This window comes from Alligator mississippiensis, chromosome 4 (genome assembly GCF_030867095.1).
Source record: "Alligator mississippiensis isolate rAllMis1 chromosome 4, rAllMis1, whole genome shotgun sequence".
In the NCBI taxonomy this organism is placed as follows: domain Eukaryota; kingdom Metazoa; phylum Chordata; order Crocodylia; family Alligatoridae; genus Alligator; species Alligator mississippiensis.
In genome coordinates, this window is record NC_081827.1 from 29,238,594 (window position 1) to 29,260,998 (window position 22,405).

At 43.3% G+C, this 22,405-nt stretch overlaps 1 protein-coding gene across 3 annotated transcripts in view; it reads left to right on the top strand.

Moving 5' to 3' along the window:
- The window catches only part of ABCD2 (ATP binding cassette subfamily D member 2), an 88,305-nt gene that overhangs the window by 24,689 nt on the left and 41,211 nt on the right, over positions 1-22,405 (top strand). For 2 of the 3 annotated variants that reach the window (XM_059725882.1, XM_019487437.2), the window contains 2 exons: positions 2,867-2,961; positions 8,138-8,283. In XM_059725882.1, coding sequence (XP_059581865.1) covers positions 2,867-2,961; positions 8,138-8,283 — 241 coding nt within the window. Of the gene's footprint in view, positions 1-2,866; positions 2,962-8,137; positions 8,284-9,719; positions 13,011-22,405 lie in introns of those variants that run through there. The other variant, XM_059725883.1, reaches the window with a different exon arrangement.

The window sequence follows — 22,405 nt, forward strand, 5'->3', positions numbered from 1 at the left end:
ATAGGGAGTATAGAAAATTTCAGCCCCAATGAAACGTTTACAGCTTTGTGAAGTTATTAGCAATTGAAAACAAGGCCTTATAATGGAAAATGTTAGGTAGTTTTGGATGTAAACAGTGCTACCCAATCCAGCTATAACTATATTCTATTTCAATGTAATGTAATTTAATTTAATTACTATTTTAATACTTAAGATGCACCTTCATATAAAGAGAAATTTCTACCCTCCCACCCCCAATCTGGCTTGTAAATTATATTCCAGACATTTTGGATTGGGGAGTGTAATGTTTTTATTTCCACATCTGAATGTTCCTGTCTTGAACAATAATGAAAGATTAACATTGTTGTTTTTTTCTCATGCTCAAAGGAATTTTTTTCAGTAGTTCCGATGAATTTTTATCCAAATGAGTGACTGACATGTTTAGAAATTAAATTTCATTCTAAATTTTAAAAAAAGAAGATTAAGATACTAGATTATAACAGGCTACATTGATTTGTTTCCATATGGTCTTATAAGGTATCAAGGACCAGCATTGTAGCTTGTGAGACCTGAAGCCATGAATTGCCTTTCCGTGCAGTGTCATTGTTAGAAAAGACTGAACTAGACTGTTTGTGTGAGTCACAGAAATAAGTTGGTTGAAGTCCAATTCTGATTGAGGCTGACCTTGGAAAATATGCAGCAGAGTAGATTTGATTTAATTCAAATTGATGTAAATCATGATCTAAATCACAATTTAGATGATTTAATCATTGTTTTCTACAAAACTGCATTCTTGTTGTTTGATATAACCTTAATATGTATTATTCACAACTCAGAGATAGATGTAGGTTTCATTTTTAGAAGATACACACTATACATTTTAAAGCAGTGATTTATTTTGATATTTTGTCATTAATTTTGCAGCTACATCAGAAAACTGAATTATGACATTTTAAATTAGTTATTTAACTAAAACAAGCTTGTGTATTTTGGATATTTTTCTTCAACAGCAAACAAGTATAATTATTTTAACAAAACAAGCATATGCATTTTCTATTTTTTAACTATTTTAGTTATAACTGTGAAACGTGTTTTTAACAAAAAATAAGTAGAGTATTTCAGCCAGGTAAACATGAGAAACTTAAAATACTGGGTTATGTAGCAAACTCAGTCTTCATCTTCCTCTTCATTTCTCAATTTAGAATGAATTAGTCCAAAGGAAGAAAATATTCTTTCTATACCTGCAGAAGTAGCTACTGGTGTTAAAAGCTGGATTATCACTTCAATAGTCTCTGATGGATCCAGGTGCTTAAGTGACTTTCACCAGTTCACTGGTGTGACTTTCTTTAAAACCTCATCAGCAAACATAGATTTCTTGAATGGTTCACCTTTAACCCTGAAATTTATTATAGTTGGTATTATGGAGGGACGACTGTTGGATGTCTATGTCATAGCCAACTCAGCAGTTAAGAATTGACTCTGGCACTGAGTATTGAGAATATAAACAGGAAAATAAGCTGGAGATAGCATTTGATCCATTTGTTTTTTTAATGCCAGTAATTTCACTCTGTCATTGCGTATTTCTCTTTTCAAGGTTTCACTCAGTTTCTTCCAACTTTAAACAGCATCAGCAATAAAACAGCACTTTCCCTGAACTTTGTTCAAGGCTATGAAAATAGGCTTCAGGGTAGTCAGCACACATTCTACATTCCTCTTTAGCTCAATATTGGGAACTTTGGCTGTGACAGATCCATCTATTCTGTCAGTCTCGTTCACAAATTGTCATCAGATTAGGCCAGTTTTCAATAGACCATTCAAAACCGTTCACTACTGAATTCTATCGCATGTCTTGTGGGAGAGTTAGTTTGGTTCCCCCTGCTTTCTTCAGAGCAGCTACTGTAAAGTGGTTGTTACAGAAGTGTTTTGTAATTTCAGCAACATTAGCCTTTATTTCTGGAGCACTGAATTCTTTGGCTAAGAGGTACATCAAGTGAGTGCTGTAGCCATATGTTATTAGCTTAGGGCTTTCTTTACTTTCTTCTAGATTTCTTCTCAACTTTGATACATTTGCAGCATTGTCTGAGACAAAGCTGCATACTAGACATTTGAATTTTTTTCAGTTTGTTATAACTTTTACTGCTACTTGTAAGTATTCTGCTGTGTGCACTTCCTGATGTAACAATTATTTCTGTAAAGCAGACAGTCCCTTTTTCTGTTGTCACACAGTCACATTACTGGATCACTGTGTCCATTGCTCCATCCATCAAGACTCGGGTTAACAATTTTCCCCTCTGGACTGTTTGCACACTGTTCAATTTCTTTCTCATACACTTTATCCAGCAATATGATCTCAAATAGTATATAAGAAGATATAATCCCTATTTCATGATGATAGCTTTGAGCTTTAAGATATCTTAAAACTATATATAGATTAATTTTTTAAAAAGCATCTAAAATACTATTAAAAATACAATTTTTTAAATTAAAAAATCCAATTTTTAATTTTTTTAAAGAAATAATTGATTTTTTTAATCCATCCTGATATTCAGTGATTTATGATTTTACAATCAGTTGTACTTGGATTACACTCACTACAGAAAGCAAGTGTGTGTTAGTAAAAGGCTTAAAAATAGTATTAATTAACTTATCAAGTTTTATATTTTTACAAATCTGTACAGATGTTAAATAATTAATCCCAACAGTGACCCACTGGGATATTTAAGAATTATCATCTCTACATTGCAAGAGGGGAACCTGAAACATAGGTGTTTGAGCCATTTGCCCAAAGCCAGGTTTGGCACTTGGATATTTGTGGCTCATAGCCATGTGCAAAGACCTCTAGAGCTTCCATGACTATTTCACTAACATTTTTTTTCTTAACTTGTAGGAAAAGTTATTGATGTTGAACATGGAATTGTGTGTGAAAATGTTCCTATTATTACCCCAAATGGAGATGTGGTGGTTTCCAGACTAAACTTCAAAGTAAGATGATATGCAAGAATCTTCTGATTGTTGCCATCACATTAACATAAAACAACACAGAATTCATGTACCTTATGTTAAATACTTGGAGGAGCATATGGAAAAAAGGGGAAGTCAAGAAAGGTAGGCATAGTGGCTCAATGAAGGCAGATATGTACAGTTTATCCTGCTCAAAGAAACTACATGGAGAAGACAATGGTTTGACATCTGGTTCCATTGCCAGATGAAAAATCACAACTGGGATATTCAAAGCTGCATAAGGACATCCTGCATCTATCTCCTGTTAGATATCAAAGGAATGGGAGACTCTCAAACTCCAAATTTCTTTTAAAATCTGAGCCCACAAAGTTAGTGTAAACTGAGCTTGTAACATTACTTGACCACTTCTAGGAGCTGTATTAACTAATAGCTAACTTCATATTTAGGGACTTACTCATATCGCGATTCCATGATTTTCATAGACACCAGGAAAAACTGCAGTCTTTGCAATTTCATGCAGAATTGCTGGGCAAAAAAAATCTTACTAAAAACAAAATGCTAGCTCCCCAGTTGGGAGCTAGCAGCCAGTATGGTCCAGCCTGACAGCCTGCCAAGTGAGGGGGAGCTGCTGACATCATAGAATCATAGATGTAGGGTCAGAAGGGACCTTGTAGATCTTCAAGTCCGACCCCCTGCCTGAGCAGGAAGAAAAATGGGCTCAAATGACCCCAGCCAGGTAGACATACAGCCTCTTCATAAAGACCCCCAGGGTAGCAGCCAGCATCACTTCCCTTGGAAGTTGGTTCCAGATCCTAGCCGCCCTAACTGTGAAGTAGTTCCTACAGATGTCTAATCTAAACCTACTCTCCAACAACTTGTGGCCGTTATTCCTTGTTATCCCAGGGAGTGCTAGGGGAAACAAGGTCTCCCCCAACCCCTTCTGGTGCCCCTTGGGGGTTTATAGACGGTCACCAGGTCCCCCCTCAGCCTTCTCTTGTGAAGGCTGAACAGGTTCAGGTCCCATAGCCTCTCATTGTAGGGTCTGCCCTGCTGTCCCTGGATCATGCAGGTGGCCCTCCTCTGGACCCTCTCAATGTTGTCCACATCCCTCTTGAAGTGGAATGCCCAGAACTGGACACAGTACTCCAGCTGTGGCCTCACCAGCGTCGCGTAGAGGGGGAGGATCACCTCCTTGGACCTACTTGAGATGCACCTGTGGATGCACGATAAGGTCCGGTTAGCCCTGCCGGCCGTGACCTCGCACTGTCGGCCCATGTTCATCTTGGAGTCAGTGATGACTCCGAGATCCCTTTCTGCCTCCGTGCTCTCAAGAAGGGAGTTTCCCATCTTACAAGTGTGCTGCTGGCTACTACTGCCCAAGTGCAGCGCCCTGCACTTGTCAGTATTGAAATGAATCCTGTTTTTGTTAGCGCATCCCTGCAACCTATCCAGGTCTTTCTGCAGTCTTTCCCTCCCTGCTAACGTGCCTACCTCTCCCCAAATTTTGGTATCATCAGCAAATTTGAACAGGTTGCTTTTCACCCATTGTCCAAATCACTGATAAAGAAATTGAACAGTGCGGGCCCAAGGACCAAGCCCTGGGGGACTCTGCTGCCCACTTCCCCCCAGGTCGAATATGACCCGTCCGCCACTACCCTCTGAGTACGACCCTTCAGCCAATTTGCAATCCATGAAAGGGAGTAGCCAAGATAGTGGCCACCTCCTCCTCCCTTTGCCACTGATTGGCTGAGAAGGCTGCCTTTCATGCAGCTCAGCCTCTCTCCACCAATCAGTGGTGAGGGGTGGGGCTGCATAAAGTGCAGTCCTCTCTGCCAGTCAGTGGCATAGGGCAGGGCCACGTGAAGGGCAGCCCTCCTGGCCAATCAGCTGCGAGGGGCAGGGGTGCTGGGCTGCCTTGTCCAGTGAGTGGGGGGATAAGGACGAGGGGGGCCTTGCTTGTGATAAGTCTGGAAAAATGGTGACTAGCGCCGTGATCAGCTTGCAAAATTGCTTGTCTGCCACCTCAGTTTTGGTAGGTCCATAACTCATAGTTTAAAGGCTTAATCCTTAAATCTTTACTTAGTAAAAACTCACATTTTTTCTAATGACTTATTACAAATAACATTTAATGCGTGTTGATGCTACATTATTTCTGAATGGTATTTACATACCAAAGTTTTGCTAGTACAGAAATTGCTGTTTCTAGAAATAGGTAAAAGTAGTGGAAAGCTATCTGAGAACTTCCACAACCTCACTTGTCTTGAAAAGGCAGCTAACTACTTGCATCACTTCTGCAGGTATACACTGTGCAAGAGAAAAGAACTTAGCAGCAACTGCTAAGACGGGGCAAAATTCACGATGACATGAATAGAAATAATTATTTTAGCATTATGAAATGATGGATTGACAGTCAGGCAAAGATGCCAGTGTGATTCTGCACTTTGCCCAGTAGATTTATACAAAGAATTCACTAATGATGCCTGTGTGTGTGAGAGAGAGTGTTCAGCTAGATAGCTATACATAACATGAATACTACCAATTAAGGATATACATACATAGATAGCATGCCCAAAGTGACATTGCTATTGATATAATCAGAAAAAGATATTCTGAGAAATTTTCCGAAGCAGTTAGTTTTGCACTCTCAGCTTCATCACTCAGAGGCTAGGGACAAAAATTACACACAAACCAATTTAAGTGATTGGAAGCTGGTTTAAACCTGTAACAGAGTAGAACTTCAGTGCACATAAACCTCTTTCAAAATGGCCCAAACCTGTTTAAGATAAACCTGAACAGATGTAGTATCAGACTTAACTGATTTAGGTTAAACTGGTTTATGGAACTTCTGTCCCAGATCCCTTCCTGATTTAAGTTAATTCACAGTTCCCCAACATCCCAGGATGCTTTGCAGCCCTGGGTTGTGCTGTCTATCTAAGGGCAGCCTAGCTGTCACAGAACTGAAGTGCTAAAGCCTCAGCTCCCTAGCCTGCTTCCTGCCTGGGCCTGTCAGCCCAGCGGGACAGTGGGGCAGAGGAATAGGGTCCCAGGCCCCCCTTCCCCAGCCCCAGGCTGTACAGCAAGGGGAGGAAAAGCCCCTGTGGTGAGGGCTTTTTGTTCCCCCCCCTTGCAGCCCAGAGAGCTGGGCAGGTATTAGCTCAGCCCCTCCTTCTCCCCAGCCTCTGCCTCCTGTGGGTGTGAATGCACCCCTCCCCACTCCTGCCTAGCACTTGCTCCCCCAGCTGGGGTCTGAGAGGGGAGGGGGGAGCCCCCACCTAGGAGCTTTTCACCTGCCTCCCTGCAGCTCTGAGCAAGGCTGGGATTGGCTGAGGCCTACACGCCCCTCAGCCATCTGCTTCTGTTGGAGGAAGGCAGGGGTTGAATGCACCCCCCACCTGAGGTTTGCCCAGTGTGGGGTGGAAAAGCACCCACTGGGGGGCTTTTCACCCCGCACCCCCCGTGCAGCTCAAGCTGCATTGGGATCATCCCAACCCAACCCCACCCCTTTCCCAGTCCTCTGCCTCTGAGAGGGATGGCAGGAGCAGGTGTAGGAACCCTCCTCCCCACCAGCGGTCCACCCAGCTGACATCTGCCAAGGGGGCTTTTCACCCTGCAGCTCAAGCTCAGCCGGGATTGTCTCAGCCTCACCCCTGTCCCAGCCATTGCATCCTAGATGGGCAGGGGGGGAGGCAAAAGGTGGTAACGCACTGCCCCTGCACCAGCTTCCCCAACTGAGGTGCTGGGCGCAGAGGGCACCTACTGGGAGGATTTTCACCTCTCCCCCCTGCCCCTCAGCAGCTCAAGATGGGCTTGGCTCAAGCTGCAATGCGGTGGGGGGAAGCCTCCTAGTGGGAGCTTTCCCTTCCATGCCCAGCAGACCTCGGCTGGGAGGACTGGCACAGGGGTCACGGGTCCAGGGGTCACAGGGGTCAGGGTCTGGTGCATTCCCACCCCTGTCCCCCCCCCCGCCCCTCTGGGAGGTGATGGCTGGGGAAGGAGTGGAGCTGGGGCAATCCCAGCTTGGCTTAACTTGTGGGAGGGTGTAAAGCCCCCAAGTGGGTGCTTTCCTCTCCATACCGGGCAAATGTTGACTGTGGGGTGGTCTCCCCCTCTTCCCCCCCCCGCTGAGGCAAGGGGTTGGGGAAGGAGCATCTTGGACCTGGGGAGTGGAGGGGAAGACACCGAGAGCAGGCTTTTCCCTTGCACCCCACAGACTCTGGCTATCAACCAGGCCTGAGCTGCCACTGAGCTGAGCGCAACAGCCTCAGGCAACCTGGCCATGAGGGTTGGTGTGCATAAGCGCCTGGCCTGGGCCAGCGTAGGCTTCTGCCTGTCTTGGCCACCCAAACACTGAACATCAGTTCACTTTGTTACTGCTTCAATCTAGGCAGTTTAGGAAAAAATGGAGAATATTGAATTTATTTTTGCCTTGGGGTTTTTTGAACCTCTGTACTTAGTCAAAGTGGTTAAGGGGATTGACTTTATATATTGCTTTGGGAGTTTACTCCTTTCTGTCTGATTCCATAAGAAAAATTGATATCACCAGCTGCGGACTGACATTGTAATGGAGCTTAATCTAGTTTACAGGAATGTTAAGCTTGTAAGGTACTGATTCCTTTTAACTGCTTACAGTCCCCTTAGACTGAAGCACAAGTATGTGAAGGGAATATTTGGCTCTAAGTGTTATTTATAGATGCAGTACAAGAATGTCAGAAATCAGAATCCCTCATAGATAGTGACATATGTTATGTGGGCAAGTGTTCCCAACTCTGTGAAAGTAGAATTCAGTTTTATAGCATGTTAAAATAAACGGCACTCAGCCTTTATCCAAGAAACAAAGTGACCCAATGATTAAAAAGATGTCAGTGATAATGACTCCCACTCATCCACAAAATAATCCTGTGTCTTCTGTAAGTGATAACATGCTATCTAAACTCTGGGTATGTTGTTGCTTTCATGGAGCTAGTAAATATGATATCTCCTGGTTCCTTTGCTTTTGTTCTTTGAATGCATATGTTGTATGGAAATCCACTGGGGGTTCTTTGTTTGGGGTTTTTTCAAGCAGACAACATAACTAATAACTAGTGAAAATGACTTAAACTGTTTAGGTGGCTTTGTTTTTAGATTTTAGTGTTATGTGTTAGAGCAGAGTAGTGATTTTTGAAAAATTGTTGCTTCATCACTTTCATTATGATTTTAGGTACAGGAAGGAATGCATCTTTTAATCACTGGTCCCAATGGCTGTGGAAAGAGCTCTCTCTTCAGAATTTTAAGTGGTCTATGGCCAGTATATGAAGGAGTTCTCTACAAACCCCCTCCTCAGCACTTGTTTTATATTCCACAAAGGTATGTGTTTTTGCTTAAGCTGGTAATACTTTTTTCCAGTTTATATGAATTTTGAGCCATATTGCATATGGTTAAAATCATAGCACCTAAAGTTAAATTAGAAGGTGATAACCAGCACCTCTGATTATTAGAGAATGCTAAGAGCTCTCATTTCCAGTCACTGTAGGGCATTGAGAACAAATGTACACTCACCCTTGATGTCCAGGGAGGACTGGATATTTAGGGAGCACTGGGGAACAGCATAGAGTTTTTGTAAGGAATTTGAAATAGACCTAATGTAGATGAACTCAAATTTCACATTTGTTTTAAAAGCAAAGATCAAGACAAGTGGGAATATGTTTTTTCTAAAGCCTGAGTTTTTTAAAAGAACTAAACTTTTGCAAATTTAAAACTTTTAGTGAATTTTCAAATCATAGTTATTTACATGGCTTTGTAGAGCTAGAAGAGAATATAGACCCCTGCACATCGTAGCCATGTTGGTATGTACTTTGTATAAGTTAATGCAGTCTAAAACATGCAGTTTGTCATGCGGCCTATGTTAGCCCAGGGTAAACACCATGACTAAATCCAGCATTAGATACGCTGGAGGGTAGGGTTAGGATTCAGAGATACCTAGACAAATTGGAGGACTGGACCAAAGGGAATCCCATGAGGTTCAACAAGGACAAGTGCAAACTCCTGCACTTAGGACAGAACAATCCCATGTACAAGTACAGGCTGGGGACTGACTGGCTGGGACAGCAGCTCTGCAGAAAAGGACCTGGGGGTTACCGTAGACAATAAGCTGAATATGAGCCAGCAGTGCACCATTATTGCCAAGAAGGCTAATGGCATACTGGGCTGCATTGGTAGGAGTGTTGCCAGCAGATCAACGGAAGTGGTTATTCCCTTCTATTCAGCACTAGAGAGGCCACATCTGGAGTCCTGTGTCCAATTTTAGGCCCCCCACTACAGAAAGGATGTGGACAAATTGGAGAGTCTGGCAGAGGGCAACAAAAATGGTAAGGGGGCTGGAGGACATGACTTATGAGGAAAGATTGAGGCAAATGGGCTTATGTAGTCTGGAGAAGACTGAGAGGGGACTTAATAGCAGCCTTCAATTGCCTGAAATGGGGTTCTAAGGAGGATGGAGCTAGACTGTTCTCAGTGGTGGCAGATAACAGAACAAGGAGCAATGGTCTCAAACTGCAGCAAGGGAAGTTTAGGTTAGATATTAGGAAAAACTTCTCACTAGGAGGGTAGTGAAACACTGGAACAGGTTACCCAGAGAGGTGGTGGAATCTCCATCCTTGGAGGTTTTTAAGACCTGACGGACAGAGCCTTGGCTCACAGGATCTAGTTGGGGCTGATCCTGCTGAGCAGGGGGTTGGACTAGGTGGCCTCCTGAGGTCTCTTCCAACCCTAATTTTCTATTATTATTATTCTTTTATTCTCAGACTGGAACTGAAGCAGGACAGCACCCTAAATGGTTATTCCCATGGTCATTTTGAGGCTGTTGAACCTCTTTTCTGTAGTATGCATTTGTATTTCTACATGAAGTGTATATTTAGGTTTAAATATTGTTTCCCAACTACACAAGGTATGTAGAAGACTTGAGCAAATTTCAGGTTGTGCTGGAACGTTGCAGTTAAAGTAAATCACTGCTTGTCTAGGGAAATCAGTTTGCTTACTTGAAACCATTTTGCTTATGAGCCCATTACAAACTGCTGCCTGGACTGGGTGAGCTTATGTATTTGTTTGTCTCCTTTAATAGTTCTAACATTTCAGGCTTGGCAAGATGACACTGACTACTTTTCCATTATCTATCTGTTTTAAAGTAATTTAAACTTCCACCAAACAGGGATGATTTAAGAAAGATCTACATGCCTGCTTTTTGAACAGAGCAATATAGAATTGTTATCAAACTATCAGCTGTTCAATAAGAAAGAAAAAAGTACCTCATCTGTTGATATTCAGCACACTGCTGATATTCAGCACTGAGCAGACACTAAAAGGTATAATGAAGGCTGAACAACTGAAAATGCTCCAAAGTAAAGAAGACTGCCTGTAATAATTAACTTTTTATCTCTGATCTTTTTTATGTAAAGTACAGCCCCCCAAATGTAAGGAAAATGAGATAGCTTGGTTGATTTACAGTTATTAAAAGGTGGATTATCTTTTTCTGTGTATAAAATTTCTGCTGCTATGGAAACACTTCAGTTAGTTTTACTTAGTAGTGTGTGGACTCTTAAAAATTGCATCACCTGAGACTCCCTGTCTCCGACATCACTTGACATTAATTAACATCAACATCTGTTGTTTCCAGGATTTGTATTTGCCAAGCCGTTGTGAGATTTGCATTGTTTTCATACCTTGACTATATCCTGCAAGATTTAGCTCTGCCTTTATTCAAGGAATAATTCTCATAGAGGCTTTTAGGACGATCTGTACTCCCACAGATGCATAGAGCAGTCCAAGTGCTCTCAAACACCAGGCTGCAGTCATCTTTCACTGGGTTTACAATGTGGAGATGGAGGCAAGATTTCCTTCACTTCTCCTCTCCTTGATGTTAAGTCCAGGATTATTCTGGTCCTAATTGTTTTCCAGGTTGGATCAAAGTTATACTATTTTTTCTTCTACATTCTATTTTAATTAAATGTAAGTACTTGAGAGGATAGCATGTAATAAGATGCTTGGTAGTGTTAGAGTGATGGTGTAGCCATGATGGTCCAGGAATTATGCAAAAGGCAAGGATTTTGGGGGTGATATCTTTTATTGGATGAGCTGCATGTTTGGAATAAAATTAGACAGCACATTCTTCATCAAGTTGCATTTGTACACACCCAGAATAAAATTTAGGGGACAAGGAAGTCCATAATTAAAAAAAACAAAAAAACCCCCAATATTTTGAATACCACCAGCCCCACCCCAAAACCCCCACCCAAAACATGAGTAACAAGCTAAGAACTAACACTAGATATATGAAAATGGGACTTATCATAACAAAGTGTAAAGTATGATTCATCACAATACATCAGCATGGTGTCTCAGGGTAATCTGATTTCTCTAGACTTTGTCCTCTTCTCACTCTCTGCTGGTGTCATATATTTTGGGAGAATGTTCTGTCCCTGGATCATTGTGAAATACTGAATATGAGGTTTACATTTATTTTTCAACAAATCAGGCACTTAATCTTATTCTTTCCCACTCCATCCAAAGATCACAAACAATCCCACCTCTCCTTGTCTCGATATAATCCCCAGCAGAATCCCAGGATTATATGCTCTAGTGGGTTACCTTGGCAACATCTCAGGATTATTCTTCACAGCAGTAGGGACCAGCCTTTTTGGCAGGTGTGCCACAAGGTCAGCCCCACACCCTCCCCAAGTACCACTCAAACCTCTTCCCCTGCTCAGTCTGTTACTCTTATTTCTGTTCCACATCATAAATTGTACATGTAGCCATACCAATGGTGACAATCAGCCCTGGTCCTGTTGCTGAAAAACAGCTGCCATGAAACCTGGTTGCAAGGGTGGGGGGAGCTGAGGGGCTCTGGCCACTGAGAAGCCAGCAACCTCACAGCCTAGCAGCCTTCCTTGCAGGGAAAGGCACTTAAAAATGCCAAGCTACAGGGAGCTGGGCCAAACCCATACTTTTTAGATGTCCCAAGGCATGGGACCCCCAGCTGGAGGAGAGGCTCCCCAGTCTCAGGGTTCCAGTGCCTCAGGACTTCAAGAAGGTACTTTAAGGACTCTGAGAAATCAGCTGATTGTCAGACCCAGCCCCAACAGCCCTGGTTTTAGAACCAGGGAGGGTAGGGGGCAGCCCTGGATTTGGGACAGAGCCACCTCCTGCCCAGTCTGCAGGATCGGACTGGAGGCGGATCAGCAGTAGAGCGATTGGGACTGGAGGAATCCCAGGTCCGTGCTCTAGTGGATCTATGCTCTAGTACATTGTGTCTCTGGCTATGCATGTCTGGCATGGCAGGAGACATGATGTTTGGGCTGCAACATAAAACCCCTCCAAATCTCAGTTATGCCATTGTTTTAACATCTGTCAGGGGCCTGCGTTACTTCACATAGCTCCTTTTTCACTTTGTGATTTTTCTGGTACAATATATGGACTTGACTACTTTCATATCTGTCACTATCAGAGTTCAGTTCTGTAATTCCTCCTTCCTCTCCTATAAATTTAATCTGAGTTCCAGTGTTTAGTCTTTGTTTCCAGGCTCGTCAATCATTAAAATGCAACAAAAATGATTTGCTGCTGCTGGAAATGTCTTCCATTTTTCTTGGCTTTAATATGTTCTGATTAATATACCTATATTTTTCTTGTTCTATTAAATGGGCACTGATGATATGGAACAGAATGAACAAAAATGTTTTCCAATCTCTTTAAATCTTGTTTTCATGTTCACCTAGTCTATTTCTCATGTTAGCTTCTGTTCCTTTACAAGCCTTTGTCCCTTGGTTTCTCCTTCTATATTCTAAAAATATCCTTGGCTACCAAACAATTACACCTACAGCTACAAACAAACTTACCTGGCATTCTGCAGTTACTCAAGTGATATTTTTCCTCAAATAATCCAAAAATAGTATCTTGTGGATGAGAATAAGCAAGGATAATCTGAGCTCTACAAGTGATCATTGTTTTAGAAAGGTATAAGGGCATAAAAACAGAGGGGTTATAATGCACCTTATGTAATGAAATAGTAAATAACTGTTGTAATTAAAATATAATTGTTTTTAGACAGTTCTTAATTTTGCAAAGTCTGTTTTCAGATCCACTATTTTTTGTATTATTAGTGCTTGCAAAGAGTTGTATAATACTTCTTTCTCACTACTGCGTAATCTTAGAATCAAGGTAAATTACTGTTTACCAGTAATAATTGTTCCTTTCAGCTTCTTACTTCTGCTGTCCCACACCTAACCTTTCACCATTATTTCAGCTGAATCCTGGATTATTCATATACCATATTTACTTAACTCCAAAATGAGATGCCTCCACTCCCCCCATTTAACATAGTGGTGGGGCAGGGTTGGGGGGAAGGCCCTTGTCCTGGAACTGAGTACAGCAAAAGCTGTGTTAACTGGCACTTTATTAGCTGGAAAACTCTACTAACCGGCATCTGAGGGACATGGCAAAAGTGAAACCAGAAGTACCAGAAGTTTTGCCGCCACAAGCCGAGCTTTTCTTTGTCACTTTTTCAGCCCACAGCCCGGGGCGAAGCAACCTGTGCGGGGCCCTCTCCCTGTCCCTCGGCACACTGATGCCAGGGAGTGCACCAGATGGTGCACAATTGATTAACCAGCATATTTGATTAACTGGCATCCCACATTCCCGAGGGATGCTGGATAACAGAGCTTTTATTGTACAAACAATAGAAGGGCAGTCTGTTGCTGTGGCTACAGCTCTGGTACTCGCCCTCGAGCCTAACTAAACTAGGATCAGTGGTAGACCTATACTGGTCCCATCCAAAAAGTCACTTAGAAATTCAAAATATATTAATTTATTATGGCTAGTGGCTGAAGATAGGAATAATCAGCAGATAGCAGTACTACTTATAAGTGAAATCAGCAACACCTGATGGGATATCTCTTATGACTAGAATGTGAACATCAAGATTTACACTCTGATTTTGAAGGACAGGCTTGGGAACAAAAGGTGTTGCCTTGTTTGTCAAAAATGCACACACTTGTTCCCTGGTTCAAGAGGAAGAAGATGGCAAAGCAGAATGCATTTGGGTGAGGATGAAAGGTGAAAAACATGGCACCAATATAATAGTGGGGATTTATTACAAGCCACCTAATCAGGAAGAGGAGGTGGATGAGGCACTCTTCAAGCAGGTGGCAAATCTATCCAACAGCTATGGGATGGTACTGATAGGAGACTTGAATTTTCCAGATATCTTCTGGAAAACGGTGTAGCCAAACATAAAATGGCAAGCCACATCCTAACTTCTGGAGGACAACTTTCTGTTCCAGATAGTGGAGGATACAACTACAGGATCATCTATCTTGGATTTTGTCCTGACCAACCGAGAAGAACTGGTGGAGGATGTGAAGGTGATGGGTAATTTGGAAGGAAGTGATCACGATACACTAGAATTCTAGATCCTGCAGCTGGGAAAGCATAAGATCAGCAAAATTAGATTAGATTTCGAAAAGGTGGATTTCATCTGCCTCAAGGAGTTAATAGGCATAGTATCATGGCATAGATTGAAGGATAAACGTGACCAGGAGGGCTGGGAGTTTCTAAAGGGGCACAGTATTGGAAGCCCAACAAGAAACTGTCTCAACACAATGGAAGCACAAGAAGAATGGTAAAAGATCAATGTAGCTGCCCAAGTGATGGCTAGAAAATGATTTTTAGAGATTTTTTTTTTTTTTTTTAGGGATTGGCTTGTAGGTAAAGTAGACCATTGCATTAGAACAATGGTTTAGGGGAATAGCAAGGGTTAATTGGTTTCTAAAATCTCGTTTGTGACAAAGTTTCACAGCTTTCAAGGCAGACAGTGTTTTGAGGCCAATGGAGAAACAGGCTGGGAAATTTGCACAATGTTCCCTGAAAACCCATAACAAAGATGGGCTTCCCATGGTGGTGCCAGGTCATAGTGCCCAGCTGCAAAGCCCCTGGGATTTCTGGTTTTGGTGGACAGATCAAATTAGGAGGATAGGCATGCCCAAATTAAAATACTGGTAAATGACCGAATTAAGATGTATGCATGTGATGGGTTTGTGGAAACAATGGAATATGCTGACAGAACAGAGCATGGACGCTATGATGACCACAGGGAAACCAGTCAACAGTACCCGGAAATCTTTGTCATCTGAAGAGAAGAGGAATACAAAAGGAGGGATTTCAGAGTAGCAAGTGGTTCCCAAAGGGGGATTCCAAGGCCCCTATGGGCAGAAGGCACACCACTAGCCCGTGTCACCCACCCCACTGGGTGGAGGTGAGGGTTTGGTCCTTGACCTCCAAGACTGCTGCCATTCAAGAAAGAACCATAGGGTGAAGCTTGCATATTGGCCAGGCATACCTTTCCTCTGTGAACTCTGAAACTCGTAGATAAATTAAATGTGAGGATTATTTTGTTTGTCTCGTCTGCATTACTCTTATCTGGTATCACTGTGTATCAGTGCAATTTACCTATTATCAAATAGAAGAAGTTGTGATCAGTCTGAGGGTTTGGGTCTGCCCAGAATAAAGTATCTGGGTTATAAATCCAGCGTCTACATAAGGAGCTTCTAAAATGCCTCAAATGCCAAAGAAAGGTATACAGGCAAAGAGAGAATGGGCAGGTCATCAAGGAAATAGCCCGAAACTTGAGGGACAAAATTGGGAAGGCAAAAATAAGGAACAAGCTGCACCTGGCAAAGAAAGTTAAGGACAAGAAGAGGAGGTTCTAGAAGTATTTTGGCCAGAAAGGAAGAGCCAAGGAATCTGTGGGCCCTGTGTTAACAAGCCAGGGGAAACTCCTAACCAAAGATACAAAGAAGGCAGAACTACTCAACAGCTACTTTGCCTCATTGTTCACAAAAAAAAATTAAGGGTAGGTAGACATCTAAGAAGGGTTATCTGGACAAGGAAAAGGCACTTAAGAGGGGGCATGATGGCAGTCTTCAAATACTTGAAGGGCTTCCATAAAGAAGAGGGAAAGCACCTTTTCTTTTTTGATGTAGAGAGGAGGATGCAGACCAATGGCTTGAAGTTGCAGCAAAGTAAATACAGATTGGATATCCAGAAAAACTTCTTCACTGTCAGAATAGTGAGGCAGCGGAGTAAGTTGCCTAGTGAGGCTGTGGACTGTGCATCACTGAAGGTATTCCAGACGAGTTTGAATTGCCACTGGTTGTCGATGATCTAGGCATAGCTATGCCTATTTTCTACCATGGATATTTCTCATGCTTCTGGGCTTTGCTGGTTGCTCTTGCCTCCTTTGTGCCTCCCCCTCCATTTCTTTTTTTCCTGCTATATGTCAGGGTGTTTTTAAGTCTCCTTAGAGGCACTGGGTGTTGACTCCAGCTCAGACTGGGAACTTCAGCTGGGGTGTGCCAATTATCCTGCTAGGAGCAAAGCTAGAGGTTCCTGGCTAGAGGGTCTTGCCAGTCTACTCAGGGTCAGATCAATCACCATATTTGGGGTCAGGAAGGAATTTTACCCCATGGTCAGATTAGTATGGACTGTGGAGGTTTGTTCCTTCCTCTGTAGCAGGGAGCACAGCTCTCTATCTGGGACCTCTTGAGCATATATTGCTAACATTTTATAGAAGGAAGACATTGGCTGTTGTGTTTCCCCAGCTTTATTTGTGGCAGGTTAGGTTGGTAGATATATGTTGTGGCAGGGTTGAGGGTAGTCTTATGTAGAGTTTAGATTATGGCTGTATGAGTTGGTCTAGATAGGGGTGATCCTGCCTTAAGCAGGGGGTTGGACTAGGTGACCTCTGGATGTCCCTTCCAGCCCTACTTCTCTGACCCTGATAGGAATGATCGGCAAATAGCACTACTACTTAAAGTGCAGCATGAATAAGCTTCACCAGGGATCATTTCCAGAATTGAAAATTGGCTCTACAGTTTAATTGCTATAGCCTCTCAAGCCAAGGCATCTTCATTACCCCCCCTCCCCGGGAGACAATGGAGTCTAATAATTAAAGCAGAGTTTACAAGCCTCTTCTGTTGTCTAGGGAAAGAATTACAAAATCCCAGACTGTCAGCCTTATTCAGCATGCAGCACAGGCGTTTATATATTACATTTATTTTCATAAACCCAAGATCAGGGTTGTTTTGGTTGTTTTTTATAATTTTTCCACATTGTTGGGAAGTTATAAACTGAGGTAAAGTGGGATTCAGTTCATTGAGGAAAAATATATTTTTGTTTTGTTTTTATCTGATACGCGCAAGAATAATGAATTTAGAGCATTAATTGTAGTCTTGCTGCTGAGAACTGGCCAATAGTTCTCACCTGCAGTATCCCTGCTTCAGACTCTTGAGACTCTTGTCAGTTGAAACAAATAATCATTCTGCATCATGTGATGAACAAATATTCTGAAGGACGTAGGATGCATTCACTTAAGCACTTTTCTGTGTCTTTCAGAAATTAGATGAGTCAGGAATTAGTTACTGAATATATTTTTTTTACTTTGTACATATTAGTAGCATTGACAGCTTGAGGCCTCTGAATGCATTAGTTTATACAGAGCCTTTTACTTTTAGATTTCTAGTTGAGGTATTCCCAGGTCAGTAGTAAACAAAAGCTAGTGTTGATCGGGTAGATGGTCAATCATCTCAAATGGTTTCCCAGTACACAATTGTCTGCGTCACAAAAACAATACCTTGGCATAAAATGATACCTTCATTGGCAAATTTGTCTACACAGGAAAGCCAAGGATTGATTTGAGATAAAGGTTTAATTACCATCTTGCATCCAAAGATTAAACAGGATTGGAACTAGAATTATTGCTTCCTGTTCTGTGGAAAAATACAGGACTTTATTCTCCAGGCTTGTTAGTGTGACACCTTTAAAAATACTGTGAATGTCTACATATGAATATAAGCTAAGATTTTTTAAATTTATGAGCAGAATTTGAACTGCAGTATTTGGAAGGTGACAGCTAATGTGTTAACCCAGGGGTCAGCAACCTTTAATCACTGTGGGCTGCTGCTTGTGATCCAGGCCTCAGTGTGGGCCACACCCCCATACCTCTCTAGCAATAAGCAGAATGCCGGGAAGGGAATAGAAAAAGGCAGGTGATAGGCAGTGGGGATGCCTCCTCTGCTGCCTCAGAGAGCATAAACTAAACACGGTAGGCAATAGGACCCTGGGGGTGCCTCTGTGGGTACTGAAGCTGGGGCATACTCCAGTTCTCTGAGCTTCTGGAGGCTGGATCTCATCTCTTCCCAAGGCAATTCAGCCTGTAGGTTGTAGGCAGGGTTGCCAACTGTCAGTATACTTTATTGGCTGTCAGTTAAAACAAAACAAAAAACAAAAAAAACCCCAGGCCAAAAATGTGTCAGCAAAGACAGGAAAAAACAACAAAACTTTAGCCATTAGTAAAAACACTAAGCAGCCACAGCTTAATAAACTCCTATATGCAGAGCAGAGTAGTGCTATCTGGTGTCCAAGCAGGAGCACAGCACTGTGCAGGGAGCATGTTCTGCTGCTGCTGAATCCCAGGCTGCTTGTAATATAGCTGGGTCATAGGTAGGCTTCTTTGGGGGTCCAGGCCAGGATGGGATGTGGGGCTGACGGGTAAGGCTGGGGAGAAACTCGGGAGGGGATGACAGTGCAGGATCTGGGGATGAGGGGGGGCCTGGCATAGGATGGGGCAGCACAGCATAAAACCATTGCTGCAGTTGAGCAGGATTGCAAACTCAAGGGGTTTTTTTGTTTGTTTTTTTTAATTATTTTTACTGAAATCTTTTTACTGACACCCAAACGTTTTTAGTTTTTTTTTACTATGGTTGATGTTTAACCTCTAAGTTTGAACCCAGCACTTCTAACTGGGGCCTGGCAGCAAGGCCAAGTCTAATAGAAGTGTTACATTTACATTATGTAAAACATATCAGTAAAGGCATGTTAGTAAGAAAAAAAAAAAAGTTTGGCTGTCAGTAAAGACTTGTAGATTGTCAGTAAAGAAAATTCATTGGTTTGGCAACCCTGGCTGTAGGTTGCCACTCCCTGCATTAACCCATTACATTGCTGAGCGACAGGGATATGCAGGGATAGGTGCAAGGTAGTGTCTTGTTAGTAGGACTTACTAACTACAACGCTCTGCACAAAGCTAGTAGGTCAGACTCACTCGTCTACAAATGGAGTGATGTGTCATACCTATTTTAGATGGTTTATCTTTGTCTTAATGTCAAACTCAAGCTGCACATTTATTATTATGCTAAATTATCTGTGTTGGAGACACTTGCATCTTAGGTAAGAAAATTTGTAGTTAACATTTTTACCTGTTTTCTCTGGTAATATCTGATTTATATATTCACATTGGGTTGCTAAATCCAACCTTATTATTTACATTTTTAAATGTTGGATGAAGGTTCATTGATAATAGAACAGAACACAAAATATTTCATATTTTAACAATTTGTTGTATTGAGTACCTTACTTGTGTCCTCTAGAAAAAAACAAATGAAATGTTTTAGCACCTTGTGCGCGCTGCATTGTAAGACATGACTTAACAATGGAATACAAAAATTTGGAAAACTGAGGCAATTCCAAAGTACAAAGTCAAGACTACTAAAAAAAAATCAATTGGGGAAACTCTGGCAACTCTGGGAGGTCCCTTGGCACCCAACTGTATATTGCAATACATTATCCTTTGATTCTTTGCAGAGATTTCACTTTTCAAAGTAGTTTTGGTATTAAAGGGTCTTTGATGGAAGGAATGTGTTTTAGAGGGAAGTTTTCTGGTTCATTTATATAGTTTTATGAGTGCTTGAAAATAATAAGTAAGTATGCTAATCAGTCACGATCTACCTGAGCTTAAAAGACCCATCAGGATAGCATGGTAAAGGCATGTCAGCTTCTGTAGTCAGCAGCATACTAGGGTGTGGTATGGTCATCATTTACTTTTGACTGCCTCTGGCTCCACAGGCAAGCATTTATAGCTACATTAACTAAGGACCTTTCAGCATGAGTCCAAGAGTGAGGCTCAAATGCTTGTCTGAAGCTAGGGCAATGCATTTTCACCGTGCTCCACTATATCTTTCAAACATCCTACTAGAAGTATGAAATATTTTATTATAGACAGCATTTTGTATTCTTAAGATTGTTCAGTGTTCATATTACATAGCCCTGGCTTCAACTACTAAGAATATTGTCAAACTTAAAACTGTGTGTGTGACGGGGGCCATCATGAGGCCGGTCCCAACACTGGCCCACCCACCTGTCTAGGGTAGTTTCCCCACCTGACTTGCCTGCTGTGCCACTGTTGTAACTAAGAGTTGTTCATAGGCGGGAGGTTGCCTATTTAATGCCTTGATGCCAAGGGCATAATGCACAGCTCCAACTTCTCCTTTACTGTGTCCCATGCCTCGCAGATTGCATCCAAAAATCACTTCTAACTCCCCCCCCACGGCCGCACTGCTAGGCTACACTTGGCCACTGGTCCAAACTTGGCCTCAGGCATCCTCAGATGTGCCTTGGCCATGTGCCCCCTCACTGAGGCCTCTGCTTTGCAGACCTTGAGGCCACCCAGTTCAGTCCCTACTCTACAAAGGGTGTTGAGCCTACCGCCCCACACTGTGAGCTGGCTCTGGCCCCTGTCCTCAGGCATCTCACACTTGGCCTACAGCCTACTTAGGCCTCAAGTGTCTGTCGATGTACCTGGACCTCTAAATATACCTCCTGCTAGGCCTTGTTCTTATTAAGGCCTCCCAATAGGCCTCATCCTGTCAGGGGTTGGGCCTTGGGCCTTCCTGGCCCCTACGGTAATGTTGCCCAAGCCTGGTGCTTTTCTTTCAGGGTGTGCTCCCCTAGCCTTTCCCCTCCACAGGGTCACCCGCAAGGCAGCGGGACCTGAGGCTTTCCGACACCCCATACTCACCTTTCACTAGAGAGGCATAGGTGTGGCATTTCCTGGAGACTGCCCCACCACAGGCAGCCCCACAGCACCACCCAACCCCAGCAGGGTGTAGTTTTAGGTCATGCCCCAGGACCATCACAGGCCTACCTGCCCTGGTCTTTCTCCACTCCCTCTGGGCTCCTTGATGTTCTTCCTGGGCTGCTCACTCCTGGGTACTCTGTCCCAGCCTCCCCCTCATAACTTGACCCTCAGTCGCTGGCCTCATCTCTCTCTGGCCCCTTAGAAGATATCTCCTATCAGGTGGCTGAGCTTCATCCTCAGTCATTCCCGACTGCCTGCTGACTGACCACCTTACTCTCTCACCAGTGATCTCTCCCTTGAGAGACCTTCACTCACTTGCGCCTGGCCCCACTCTCTAGCCAGCTGGGTTGCCAGAGCTCTCCACTGCCCAGGACTGCCCCTCACAGTGGGCATGCTTGCCCTTCGGCCACTTGTACTCTGGACCCAGCTTGGGCCAGTTGAGAGCCCTGGGTCAAACTACAAACACCTGACTCTTTCCCTCAATAGGAGTCCACCCTTGGGCTCTCCCCTTAATCAGTTCTCTCACACCAGGCTTGCCTAGAGCCCCACAGATTTTGTACCAAACAGTCCTTTACTACACTGGGCTCAGAGCCCCTCCAGGGTCAGCTCTATTCCCTGGGCTTTCCCAGGCTTTCCCTCAGTCACCTATGCTTTCAACAGTTCTATTCAGGGGGACTACCTAGCCCCTCTGTGGGCCCACAGACTCCAAGGCCCTTCTGCTCAGGCTGGCCTGTGTCTTCTCTGGGCCTTTGATTACCCAACCTTTCTCAATAGGCCATCTTGGCCCCTCTCTTGGGTCCCTGTCTACACAGCCCCCCCGCCCCCCCCCCCCCCCACTATAAGCTGGACTTTCCACAGCCCCAGGTCTTCAGCCCCCTTCACTTCCCCATAATTCTTACCCTGACCTCCAGATGTTACTGGAGCAGCAGTGCTCAGGACAGGAGATATTCAGCCTTCGGCTCCCCAGTTGCAACTGCCAAATCTGCTCTCCGGTCTGGTCTTATACCCAGGCTGCCCAGCCCTCCACCAATCAGGCAGCCTCCTGGCTGCCATGTGACTGCCTGCTTGGGTCTGCTCCCATCTGCAGGCTGGTCTGCAGCCTGCTTAAGCCCTTAAAGTGGCAAGCACCCAAAGGTGTACTGTCACAATTTGGAATTAAATTTTCTATGCTAGATGGTTTCCTCAGGCTGGTTATTTCTGTTAAAACTATTCTGTGTTTTCACAGGCACCAAGAAAATGATGTTAAAAAAATTTCTAGTCACATTTTCAGTTGTTTTGTGCTTTGGAGCAGAGCCTTGAAATCTGGAAGGGTATCAGGGGTTTGTTGGTTACTGTCCCATGAGAACACCTGCCCAAATGTAGCTAAGTTTATAAGCCTTTGAAAAACTGCAGCCCAGTAGAGGCTATTTAGATTTTCAGTAGCTCCATTTCCTGGAGATTATATCTACAGAGTATCTACTCCAGCCTGGGACTGCACAGGAGTGTGCCTGCAATTGCAGCCGCAGGCTGTTTTTGGACCAGGCACATGAACTG